Source organism: Pipistrellus kuhlii, unplaced genomic scaffold (assembly GCF_014108245.1).
Source record: "Pipistrellus kuhlii isolate mPipKuh1 unplaced genomic scaffold, mPipKuh1.p scaffold_m20_p_10, whole genome shotgun sequence".
NCBI lineage: Eukaryota > Metazoa > Chordata > Mammalia > Chiroptera > Vespertilionidae > Pipistrellus > Pipistrellus kuhlii.
In genome coordinates, this window is record NW_023425405.1 from 2790869 (window position 1) to 2804770 (window position 13902).

Consider the following 13902-nt stretch of genomic DNA (forward strand, 5'->3'; position numbering starts at 1 on the left):
AGTTTCATGGGGTCCCTTAGAGGTTGGGGGGTACGTGCCTGTGGGGCAATGGCACTGGCAAGCTCTTTGGTGGGGGAGGGTGCACTGAGTCCTATGTCCTTTCTTTCTTTCTTTCTTTCTTTCTTTCTTTCTTTCTTTCTTTCTTTCTTTCTTTCTTTCTTTCTCTCTCTCTCTCTCTCTCTCTCTCTCTCTCTCTCTCTCTCTCTCTCCCTCCCTCCCTCCCTCCCTCCCTCCCTCCCTCTCTCTCTCTCTCTCCCTCCCTCCCTCCCTCCCTCCCTCCCTTCCTTCCTTCCTTTCAGTATATTTTATTGATTTTTTTACAGAGAGAGAGAGGGATAGAGAGTTAGAAACATCGATGAGAGTGTGCCTCCTGCACACTCCCTACTGGGTATATGCCCACAACTAAGGCACATGCCCTTGACCAAAAGCAAATTTGGGACCTTGAGTCTGCAGACTGATGCTCTATCCACTAAGCCAAACCGGTTAGAGCTATTTGTCTCTTTCTTGCAAGTGGAAATCTTAGAGGAGGTTTCAGGAGATTGTCTCAATAGAATATTGATCAGCTTTTTAGATATTCTCTTTTAGGGTTGTGGTCTCCACTGATTGGTCAATGCCAGGACAGGGGGTCCTGAGGCAGCAACGACATCACTTGTCTGGTTTTGCTGCTTTTCTGGGCCTGGAGCTGAAATACAATGGAGGCCTACATGTTATCTTTAGGGAGGAAAAGGTCAGGGGTCTAAACCATCTGACTGGTGATATGAAAGATCAGGAGTCCAAACTACGTGACCAGTATATGCTAGGGCAGTGGTCAGCAAACTGCGGCTTGCGAACCATGGTTTGCCGCTCTGTTAACTAATGAGTTTGCCAACCACAGCCTTAGGGAAAAATATTTAAAAAACATTTTAATAATGTACTAATGTCTTTAACCTGAAGTCAAAACTTCTGGGTAAGGGTAATGTCTTAGCAGTGGTTGGCAAACTCATTAGTCAACAGAGCAGCAAACCGCAGCTTGTGAGCCGCAGTTTACTCACCACTGTGCTAGGGGAAAATAGATTACCCTGAAGGTGAGGTTCTTGTTTTCCCAGTTTTGCCCTTTGCTAGGCATCTGGAACTTTCTGCCCTGGTGAGTTTCTGTACTTAGCCCATCGTCCTTGCTCTGTTCATGTCTAACAGCTGGCATTTCCCAAATTTACTAATGATTTTCTTTTTGTTAAATCCAATGGGTATTTGATCCTCCTCTACAATTTGATATTGTTGACTAATTTTTTCTTGAATTTTCTCTCTTGGTCATTGGGACTCCACTATAATAGTGTTTTGTTTTGTTTTGTTTTTCTCACCCTCATTTCCTTTCTGTGCTTTTCTTGGTCAGTTTTGCTCAATTATAGTCACTGATATTCTCTTATTTTGCAACTTCCCATGCTAATCTTAAGCCACTGTAGTTTTCAATTATTTGGTAACTGAAAACATTCAAAAAAAATTTTTTTTAATATATTTTATTTATTTTGTACAGAGAGGAAGGGAGAGAGATAGAGAGAAACATCAATGAGAGAGAATCATCGATCAGCTGCCTCTTGCACACCCCCTACCGGGGATATGCCCGCAACCAAGGTACATGCCCTTGACCGGAATCGAACCCGGGTCCCTTCTGTCCCCAAGCCAACGCTCTATCCATTGAGCCAAACCGGTTTCGGCTCAAAATTTATTTTAAGCCGACACTTCAATCCTTTGCCTACTTAGCTATTTGTTAGCATTATTTAATACAACATTGATTTATAATGTGCATGTTTTCTTTATTTTAGGATGTTTACTCCTAAATCACTATTCCAGTCCATATCTCATCTTGTATTTAGGTAGCTACTTCAATATCCCAACCTAAAATCCAATATATTTAAAACAGTGCTCTTTAGCTCCACCATCCCCCAAATAAAGCAAAACTAAACAAAATCCTGCCCCTCATTCTATATTTTCTTTTTTCCTGAATTATCTACAAAGGTGATCAAGCCAGAAACATATGTACCATCTGCTATTCATTCTCTATCAACAATCTAGTCACCACATAGGGCAGTTCTAGCACATTAATATCTAGCTTACACTTTAATAGCTGAATAGGGACTCACAATCTAAGCCTCCTAACTTAGCACTTATTCACCTCAATTTTATTTTCTGTATAATTTGTACAGTAATGAGTCTGGATAGAAATCACTGAATTTCAACTTCCATCCTTGCCAATGATACACATACAAAAATGATGCTGGAGGTGGGCAGGGAGGAGAGGAAGGGCAGAAGGTAATAGTTAAAATCAATTTTTAAAGGTTATAGATTCCTTAGTGTCATCTCTGAAATCCCACCAACCAAGCCAAAATTTTTTATTACATTTGTTTGATCCCTTATTTAAACGGTTTTACTGGATATTTTCCATCTGTTAATCTCCCCGAAAGAGACTGAATTGCCTTGTCATAAACTCATGTCAATGGATTTTACACTGGATAAACATTGTAGGGGACCAAGGTTTTAGGATGCTCTGAGAAAACAGGATGGGAAAGATTTGCTCCAACTGAGGAATAATCCATTTTGGTCATTCCACTTTTAGTTTATTAATAGGATAAGGAAACATTATAAATCAATGTTGTATTGAATAATGCTAACAAATAGCTAAATAGGCAAAGGGTTGAAGTGTTGGCTTAAAATAAATTTTGAATGTTTTCAGTTACCAAATTTTTGGAGGCAAAGGGGAAAGACATCTGGACCCAAACATCTACTTTATTTGGGATTGTTTTCATTTCTTTTCTTTCTTTTATTATTTATTTACTTATTTAATCTTCACCAGAGGATATTTTTACTGGACTTAGAGAGAGAAGAAGGGACAGAGATAAAGAGAGAAGCATCAGTTGTCTTCCATATGTGCCCTGACCAGGCATGGAGCTCACAACCCAGGTGTGTGCCTTGATAGGGAATCGAACCCGTAACCTTTTTGGTGCATGGGAGGAAGCTCAACCAACTGAGCCACCCAGCTGGGTGAGACTCTCATTTTATTTTGCAAACCTTTTTTTTGTTGAAAGTATACATAGATCCTCCCTTTCTCCCATTAGAGACTTTTTCCTTAAAAAAAATAAAAGGTTGCAGATTAGGAAGTCATCTGCTGTCCAGCATATATATATTTATAACATCAAACAAAACCTGGACTTTTCTCTCTTACTTAGTGAAAATGCTGTTTGCATTCTCAAACATGCTGGATATATTGCTTAAATACTTATGAACACTAACTGTCCCAAGAGACTCAGCAATTGAGCAGGTCTTTGCATCTCTGGTATCGCAGCTTCCTGTAAAATTAGAAAGCCAGACTCAACACCCTCTAGGATCCCTTCCAGATCCTCCAACCTGAGGCTGTTTATTTCAATTGTCCCCAAATGAGGCCATGACACGGATCCATGCTGGTGCTCCAGCCGGCTTGCTAGAGCTGTGAGACTGCTTCCCCAAGCAGGAGACACCTGAGCAGCCTCACACACTCCCCACAGCAGGGTCAGGAAGCCCCCACTTCCGAAGGAAAGACACCACCTGTCTCACCATCCCCACACCATTCCCACACCATCCCCACACCACCCCACCACCCCCACACCATCCCCGCACCATTCCTGCACCATCCCCACACCATTCCCGCACCATCCCCACACCACCCCCACACCATCCCTACACCACCCCCACACCATTCCTACACCACCCCCACACCATCCCTACACCACCCCCACACCATCCCCACACCACCCCCACACCATTCCTACACCATCTCTACACCATCCCCACATCATCCCTACACCCCCCCCACACCATTCCTACACCATCCCTACACCACCCCCACACCATTCCTACACCATCCCTACACCATCCCCACACCATCCCCGCACCATTCCTACACCATCCCTACACCACCCCCACACCATTCCTACACCATCCCTTACACTAGGGGTGTCGAATTCAATCAGAGAAGGGGCCAAAATCTAAAATCCAGCCTAAATCGCGGGCCGAATGGTTTACTGAACAGTCATAAACTGTCACTGTGATGGAAACGCAGCGGAGTGCAGTGATGACAGCGCGGTGCGGGCCACATTGCAAGGCCTGGCGGGACGGATTTGGCCCACGGGCCTTGTGTTTGACACAGGTGCCTTACACCATCCCCACACCATCCCCACACCACCCCCACACCATTCCCACACCATTCCCACTTTGGAACAATCAAATGCTCAGAAAACATACATAACAATCTTCACTGATGCTGAGACTATGAGATGATGCTCACCCCACCCCCCCTTTTTTTAAACCATGCTCCCAGGGTTCCCACTTAGAACCCCAAGTCTCTCTCCCTCCGCCCTAGGATCAAACCCTAAGTCCCTACGTTTACTTAGGTATTGAGTTTACTGGGGTGACATTGGTTAATAAAATTAGGTGTCAGGTGTTCCATCCTATCCTATATCCTCTGTCAGTGCTGGGACTGTGCAGAACGCATTTTGCGCAAAGGCTACCTGCACATTCCACAGTGAGACGTGGGTGCCATGCGCATCCTCCAGCATCTCTGCCTCCCCCAGCCCTGATCGCAGTCCCAGAAGCCCGTGGCCGGATAGCGCTCCTGGGCACACAGGTGGACAGCAGGCCGGGTCCCAGCTGCCAGGACGGGACGGGCTCTGGCTCCTGTGAACCCGGAGGCCCGGGCCCGGGCGTTACCGGGTCCGCAGTGACCCGGCCCTGCGCAGCCGGGGTCCCAGCCCGGCCGCCCGGGGCGTTCCCGGCGCCGCCGGCCGTGGCCCCGCCCCCTCACCTTGGCGGCCCCGCCCCCTCACCTTGGCGGCGCCGCATTCCGCCGCTCTAGGTGCCTGCGGCGCTCGCTGATTGGCCGCGGCCCGGCGCCGCCCCGCTGCCATTGGCTGCCCGCGCCTCTTTGTTCCCGGCTCCGCGGGAGGCGGCGGTGCGGAAGTTGGACGGTGCCGCGTCCCCGCAGTCCCCCCGACCTCCTCCCCGCGGCCGGCGGCCGGGCGGACCCGTGCTGAGCGCCTGGGCGGGCGCAGGACCCCGAACCCCGACATGGAGCTGGAGGCCAAAGTGAAGAAGGTAGGGCGGGGGGCGGGCGCCCCACACCTGGCCGCGGGCGGGGTGGGGCCCGGGCCTGGGGCCCAGGTACCTGCCCCGGGGTACAGGGGATGCCCGGCCGCCCCTGAAATCGCGGCTCCCCCGCCCCTCCCTACCCTCCCCCCCCCCCTCCCCCCGGTCTGACGGCGTGGCGGCCGTGGCTGGAAGTATTTGAAACTTTCCTGAGCGGTGTCAGCTGCGCCGCCAGAGAGAAATGGGGGAGCGGAGGGGCTCGTCCGGAGACACCCCGACACCCCTTCTTCCGGCCTCGGGAAGTTCAGGTGGCCTCTGCGGCTTAGATATCGGGGTGCCTGGACCGCCAGCCCGCCCCGCCCAGCGAGGCTGCGGGGGGCTCCCCGGAGTGAGTGCGGATTCAAGGCGCTGGCTTCCCACCGAGGGGGTGACACCCCGAAAAGCGATTATTGTGGGGTGTGTGTGTGTGTGTGTATGTGTGTGTGTGTATGTATGGTCATTCATTTCTTGACTCCCGAAGCTCTGCCTCCCTCCTGGGAAGTTATCTGTTAAAAAGAACACGTCCTCCCTCTGGGCAGCGAGCCCCAAAGGCGGTGGTCACGGTGCTCTCGGCGCCCAGAGAGGATGCCCGCAGGGACCCCAGGCACCACCCCTTTTGCGGGAGCCTCGCCTCTGTCTCCTGGGAGAAGAGGATGGGGTCCAGGCTGTGACTCATAAGGGAAAGCTGATGTCACATTCCGGTGGCATGATCCCTGTGTGTCAGGTCAGGTTCCAAGGAATTGCTCATGTGTACGTTGCCATAAAGTGAAGCCAGCTGCCCCTTATCAAATAGGGAAGGAAGTTTTGCAGAGAGAGAACAGGACCTAATGGTCTTCTCCTGCCCACTCTGCTAGCTATTACTGTATCTTCTAAAGACACAGTCCTGACCTGAGCGTGAATTCTGTTCATGCCACCAAATTGGATTTTTGAAAAGGTATGAAAGTTCAGATATTAGGTTAGGAAGGAAGCCTGTGAAAATCTTGGCAGTGGTAAAACAGTGCGTCCCTTATGGGAACCAGCATTCCAAGGCACCCCAAGGACTGGAAAAGAAAATGTAAATTATGCGAGTAGTGCGATTGCCTTCCAATCTTTTCCCACTTGGTTTCTTAGTTCTCTTATTTGCTTTTAAATGACACTCATGTTTTGTTGTCGTTGATATTGCTTGCCACTAAGAAAGCATTTTGGTTGCTGCTTAGTTAACCTTGTGCTGAGGGACATTGTTTTTTAAATGGGTACCAGTTACTTAATTGACTATTTGTCTAAAGTTTGGAGGGGTCTTTAATGCTTATAAATATTGATTCAAAACTACTTTTAGAAGTCCATATTCTTTGGCGAGGGAGGGCTGACTAGCAAAGAGAGGTTTTTTATTAGGCCAGTGAAGTTGTTTTGTTCGTTACTGTAATGGTGGCTACATGTCATTATATATTTGTCAAGACCCATAGAATGAAAAACGCCAACAATGAACACTGATAAAAACTGGACTTTGGGGGATAATGATGCGTCCAGGTAGGTTCGTTTGTGACAAATACACCACTGTGGTGGGGTGTTGGTACTGGAGGAAGTTGTGTGTGAGACAGATGTATGGGAACTCTGTTTTCTGCTCAGTTTTGCTGTGAACCTAACACTGCTCTGAAAAATAAAGTCTACTTAAGAAAAGACAGGCATGCCAAAACCGGTTTGGCTCAATGGATAGAGCATCGGCCTGCGGACTGGAAGGTCCCAGGTTCGATTCCTGTTAAGGGCATGTACCTTGGTTGCGGGCACGTCCCCAGTGGGGGGTGTGCAGGAGGCAGCTGATCCATGATTCTCTCTCATTGATGTTTCTAACTCTATCACTCTCTCTTCCTCTCTGAAAAATCAGTAGGAATGTATTTAAAAAAAAAAAAAAAAAGACAGTCAACATCTAAAATGATTTGGAAGATATTTGAATATGGTGATGAAAGAAGATTTGACTTTGACTGGTGGGCACACAATACAGTATACAGATGATGTAATATAGAAATATACACGTGAAACCTATATAATTTTATTAACCAATGTCATCCCAATAAAATCAATTTTTAAAAAGAAAAAAAAAGTACTTGAGACAAAGAAGAAATATTTTCAAGGAAGAAAATTCAAAGTTAAGAATTAACTTTATGCTTGCAAGAGAAAAAGGCTGACATTATTTATCAACCATTTCCTTAGTTTTAAAATGTGGGTTATGATGAATAATGCCCTTGAGATATGGTGTAATTATTTTCCTTCATCGTCCCTTTACTTTTTAAAAGGTTATCTTTTCAACCAAAGTCTCTCTAATTTTCCTCCTTTCCTTCCCTAAGAAAAAGGATCATAAATGTAAAACTTTTATAAATAATTTCATGACAATAACAAGTCCTTTTTTCACTACCTTGTCCTCAATCAGTCAATTGGAAACTATTAAAAGATCCCAAACATGTCCAATTAGACTGCTAACTATACCGCCTCTGTGGCTTTGTAGGACTCTTGAAAGAACTGATGTTCTGTGGGTTCCACAAAAAGTTTCCCAGTCCAAAGGTTAGACATTCCAGGAATAGACTTTATAGTCTTAGTCATACTCTAAAAACAAATAAAAAAAAAAAAGCCCTTTCATTCCCTTTATAAATTGTTTTTTAACTCTAACACATCAGAAGAAGGACTCATTACAAGATTATCTCTGATCTACTGGCAAAGCCCTCTCACCCTATTTTGGTACCTAGGTAGTGTTCAGGTCCCTTTTTCACTTGGGTAAACAAGAACAGTAACAGTTTGCCTGTAACTTTTAAAAAGCCAGGTCAGAGGTTGGAGCAAAGACACAACCAACTATTTAAATAAAACTAAATTTGACTTCTGTTTTAAGATATGTGGCATTTCCCCCTTCTAAAACCCTTATATGATTTTTTCATAAGGAATTTCCCCCAGGTAGATGAAAGATGTTATTTTTTCCCATTAACATTTTGTATAAGAATTAAAGAGGGTTATCTTTATTCCACCACAAATGAAGTGAATGCTCCTATTTTTAGGATTCTTGGTTTATAAAAGGAGAAGTTGGCTTCCATTTATCATTTGCACACATTAGGGTTAATTACAAGGTAAAACCCCCCATCACAAAGACAAGGGGTTTTCACAATTAGATTTTACTATGTTTTGTTTTGTTTGAAGTAATTGAGTTGTTGCTAGGATGTGGGAGCTAGTTTGGTTATGCAAGAGTTTTTGTTTTAATATTTTAGAGAAGAATTTGACCTTTACATCTCTGCACTATCTTCTGATTTGTACATTTATATTTCCTCCTTATGTCTCAGTCTCTTCATTATAACTGGCTTTGTATAAGTAGAGCCTGTGTGTACTTGGAGAAAAACAATGGCTTTGGAAAGCAGGACAGTCTCATTTTGGGGTGAATGGTAAAGCATGGCCCACAGCCAGCTCTTTTCCTCTTTCCTGTCTGTTACTCTCCCATGAAAATCACTTTTTTCTTTTCTTTAAAAACATATCAGAGAGAAAGAGAACCATGCTAAACGGAAACAGAACTCCAGTAATTCCCATATGGTGTCTGAAATTGCTGCAAGGATTTTAATTTTGTACCTTATTTATTCTGCCTTTGAACTTCTGTTCTTGTATTTCTTTCTAATACTCTTCTTTGTTTATTTTATTTTATTTTTTTATTTTATTTTATTTTATTTTATTTTATTTTAAAAAGATGAGATGCATCCTGGCCAGATGGCTCATCTGGTTAGAAAGGTGGGTTTGATTCCCGATCAGGGCACATACTGAGGTGACATGTTCTATCCTGGTTGGCCATATTGGGAGGCAACTGATCAATATTTCTCTCTCACATCAATATTTTTCCCTTGTTCTCCCTCTCACTTTCTCCCTAAAATTAATTTTAAAAGACAACGTATTATTGGTGAGGATTTAAAAAAAAAGATGAGATGCATTTTAAAGATTGTAGGTCACTAAAAATCCCCTTTCTTAGCATCCAAACTTGTTTTAAAAGCTTTTGTTATTAAAAACAAACAACAACAACAACAAAAAAAATCAAAACAAACTCACAGTGAAACCAATTGGAAAAAGTATTGAGCCACAGATATTATTTCTGTTAGAAATTAGAATGAGTATTTTCTTTTAGGTGGCTCCTGATTGAAATGGAAAATGCAAGTAAATACAATAGTGACTTTATAATCAAATCTGTAGTTGGGTTTCTGCTTGAAGCCTGTCTTACTGCAAGAATCATTGGCAAGGCGAGGGAGAATGGAGGGCAGGGCCAGGTACTTCCAGGGCTTTGCCTTGAGGCATTTACTCTGTCTTTGAGAACTAGCACAATAGGAAGTGAAGTAAAAGTAAAGTGAAGTAAAAATCTACAAAAACTCACTACCTTTGGAAGCAGTGCTGTGGAAGTATTTCATGTTTCTGTCATACTCAGTATATATCTATAAAAATTGGTTGAATCCAGGTATTATTACCTTTATTTTAGATAATAGAGGCCTGGTGCCCAGCCTGCACCCTTTCCAATCTGGGACCCCTCAGGGGGATGTCTGACTGCTGGTTTAGGCCCAATCCCTCTCACAATCCAGGACTGCTGTTTTACAGTCCAGGACTACTGGCTCCCAACCGCTCACCTGATTGCCTGCCTGATTACCCCTACCTACTCTATCTGCCAGCCTGATCACCCCCTATCTACTCCCCCACCAGCCTGTTGGACACTAAACTGCTCCTCTGCTGGCCAGATCACCCCAAACTGCCCTCCCCTTCAGGCCTGGTTGACCCAACTGCCCTCCCTTGCAGGCCTGGTCACCCCCAACTGCCCTCTCCTGCTGGTCTGATCGCCCACAACTGTCCTCCCCTGCCAGCCATCTTATGGTGACCATCTTTGACCACATGGGGGCAGCCATCTTATACGAGGGTGTGATGGTCAATTTGCATATCACAGCTTTATTATATAGGATATTAAAAAGGGATAAGAGCATAATTTAAGGAACTAATTTCTCTGATCCTTAGGTAGTTTGCTAAGAATTGAAGGCTGCCCTAGCTGGTTTTGCTCAGTTGATAGAGTGTCAACCTGTGGACTGAAGGGTCCCAGGTTCTATTCCAGTCAAAGGTATATACCTGGGTTGCAGGCTTTATCCCCAGCAGGGGGTGTGCAGGAAATATTTCTCTCATAGTTGATGTTTCTATCTCTTCCTCTCCTTCTCTGAAATCAAGGCTATCTAATAAAAGAGTAATATGCAAATTAACCATCACTCCGCTACACCACCAGCCATGCTCACCAGCCAATCAGAGCGAGTATGCAAATAAACCCAACCAAGAAGGCTACGGCCACAGAGAGGAGGGAAGCTTGGGTTTCCTAGGCAACGGAGGAAGCCAAGCTTCTGCCTGCCCTTGCCAGCCTAAGCCTCTACTCAAGGATACAAAGTTTCAATTACAGACAAATCCAAACAGAAATGGTGGCAGCCACGGAGCTGGAAAGAGCGGGAGACTAGGGTTTCTCCCAGCAATGGAAGAAGCAAAGCTTTCCATACACCCTGGCCAGCCCAGGCCTCCACTCCAGGCTACAAACTTTCAATTATAGAAGACACATGAACCTCAACAGAAATGGCTGCCAGCCACTGAGTGGGCAGGAGGCTTGGCTCCGCTCCAGGCTACAAAGTTTCAATTGCAGAAGGTAAATAAATTCCAGATACCAGGGATTTCGTTAGGGTCACCAGGGGGCATGGCCAGCCTCCAAACCACCATAGGTTCCTCCCTCAGGCCAGCCCACACCCCAAGGGAATCCCTACCCTGATCCAAGACACCCTTCAGGGCAAAACATCCGGCCCCCACCCATGCACCAGGCCTCTATCCTATCTAATAAAAGATTAATATGCAGATTGACCATCACTCCAACACACAAGATGGCTGCCCCCATGTGGTCAAAGATCCTGCCCCCATTTGGACACAACATGGCCACAGCCAGGAGGGGAGGGCAATTGGGAGGCACCAGGCCTGCAAGGGAGGGCAGTTGAGAGGGACCAGCCTTGCAAGGGAAGGCAGTTGGAGGCGATCAGTCCTACAGGGGAGGGCAGTTAGGGGTGACCAGGCCGGCAAAGGAGGGATGTTGGGGGGCAAACAGGCTGGCAGGGGAACAGTTAGGCATCAATCAGACTGGCAGGGTAGTAGTTAGGGGGGTGATCAGACTGGCAGGAAGAAGCAGTTAGGGGCAATCAGGAAGGCAGACAGGCAAGCAGTTGGGAGCCAGAAGTCCTGGATTGTGAGAGGGATGTCCCAGATTGGAGAGAATGCAGGCTGGGCTGAGGGACACCCCCCTCTCCACCTGTGCACAAATTTCTAGTAAAAATAAACAAGCAAGAAAAGAATTGGGGGCTGCTCAGGTTTGAGCAAAGTTTAAAGGGAAGAGCTGTATGAGAAGCCAGCAATGAAAATTGCTGGGATCTCATTTGCTAAGTGACATTAAGACTACTTTTGTATATACTAGAGGCCCGGTGCATGAAATTCATGCACTCAGGGGCCCCTCAGCCCGGCCTGCCTCTTCTCACAGTCCAGGAGCCCTCAGAGGATGTCTGACTGCTGACTTAGGCCTGCTCCGTAGCGCTGCCATGGAGGTGGGGGAGGCTCCCACCATCACTGCTGTACTCTCCAGCCGTGAGCCCAGCTTCTGGCTAAGCAGCACTCCCCCTGTCCGAGCACAGTGACGACCAGGGGTCAGCTCCTGTGTTGAGCATCTTCCCCCTGGTGGTCAGTGTACATCATAATGACCGGTTGTTCTGCTGTCAAGCTGAAAGCATCTCTGCGACATCCCCCCAGAGCACATGTGTCAAACACAAGGCCCGCGGGCCAAATCCGTCCTGCCAGGCCTTGCAATGTGGCCCGCACCGCGCTGTCATCACTGCACTCCGCTGCGTTTCCATCACAATGACAGTTTATGACTGTTCAGTAAAGAATTCGGCCTGCGATTTAGGCTGGGTTTTAGATTTTGGCCCCTTCTCTGATTGAGTTCGACACCCCTACCCCAGAGGTACAAGATTGTGAGAGGATGCAGGCCAGACTGAGGGACCATACCAGAGCATGATCGGGGGCCAGGGAGGGATGCAGGAGGTTGGCTAGTCAGGGAGGGACCACAGGAGGGCCCCAAAGCGTGACCAGCCAGTCCCTAGCAGCAAGCTAACCTACTGGTCAGAGCATCTGACCCCTGGTGGTCAGTGCACTTCATAGTGAGCGGTTGAGTGGCCTTAGCTTATTATGCTTTGATTGGTTGAACGGCCAACCAGACACTTAGCATATTAGGCTTTTATTATATAGGATATGTTTAATTTCTGAAATGCTGAACCATCCTCAAATCATGAATGATTCATCTTGTGTTTATTATAATGACATTCACCATGCAGTATTGCAAAAGGGATTCTGTGTGTCAGTTGCACAGCTTTTTATCTGACCAGCAAAAAAGATTGAATGCCTTGGTGATGAGTATTAATAAGTCTGTAGCCACAGTGAACTTGTCCTTGATTTCTTTGAAGATATCATGCCTCGCTGAAAAATGATCATGCAGATATGTGGATATTTTGTTTCTCTGAGTGGCATCATGAAAGCCGTGATAGAATGAGTCCCAAAGTGAAGATAAAGAAACTTTGCCTTTCTGTACTGCTATTGGCCTACAATAAAAACAGTCAGGGCTAAACAAAAGAAAGTTACCTTTTGTGTTTCATAGAGATCATTAAGAGAGCAGTTTAGCCGAAACCGGTTTGGCTCAGTGGATAGAGCATCGGCCTGTGGATTGAAAGGTCCCAGGTTCGATTCCGGTCAAGGGCATGTACCCTGATGGTGGGCACATCCCCAGTAGGGGGTGTGCAAGAGGCAGCTGATTGATGATTCTCTCTCATCGATGTTTCTAACCCTCTATCCCTCTCTCTTCCTCTCTGTAAAAAAGTCAATAAAATATATATAAAAGAGAGAGAACAGTTTAAATGTAAAACTACAGAAAAATCTCAACTCTGTTTCTAACAGTATTACCTTTTGAGCTCATGTCCCCCAATGTGGTATCAGCTTGGGCAGATTAAAAAAAATGCAGGCTGGCAAGCTAGCTAGTGGACAAGATAGGTGTGTGAATTAACTACGATGCTAGATAAAATGAATACATGCTATAATGTGATATTTCTCAAAGTATCCGTGGTTCTAAACCATTAATAAAAATGAATTACTAAAATAAGACAAAGGCAAAGCCAATCAGAAAATTATTATGTGCATTAAATTGCTTATTCTTTGCTAATTGCTTACTCTCAGTTTGCATATGTGTCTCATGGACTGCCACACTTTTTGTAGCGCTGCAATAATAGGAATATAGACCACTATTATGAAGTCTCAGAAGCAGAAGTAAATAACTGTAATTATGTGGATTGGGAGTATTTTATGGCAGAAACAACATTCATAGGAAAAATTAACATAGATTGAACCTAAAGAACTTAGCATGGCTGTGAAAAGTCGGTAAACTCTTGCTATTCCTACTGTTACCTTTTCAGTTCTGATTCTTCTAGTAAAGCCAAGGTATATGGTCAGCAGTAATTACTCATTTTTCCAGGTCAAGGGTTTGAATTAAGCAAGTGTGTTGCTGAGCTAGCATAGGAGCCAAGCCTGCACTTAAGGATGTATATATACCTCTATCCTACCTTTGATTCTTTTTTAATACGTTGTGTCAACTCTTGAGGTAGAGAAGGAAATGTCACACTGAGTTTTAGCTGATGTAGGCTCCCCTTTTGAGTCGGGACCCTGTTTACTCCACAAATCTTT

At 45.5% G+C, this 13902-nt stretch overlaps 1 protein-coding gene across 1 annotated transcript in view; it reads left to right on the forward strand.

Annotated features, from left to right (window-relative positions):
* Positions 1–4954: 4954 nt before the first annotated feature.
* The window catches only part of TES (testin LIM domain protein), a 32950-nt gene continuing 24002 nt past the window's right edge, over positions 4955–13902 (forward strand). Inside the window, exon 1 of the mRNA XM_036424853.2 lies at positions 4955–5100. Coding sequence (XP_036280746.1) covers positions 5074–5100 — 27 coding nt within the window. The 5' untranslated portion in view covers positions 4955–5073. The remainder of the gene's footprint in view (positions 5101–13902) is intronic.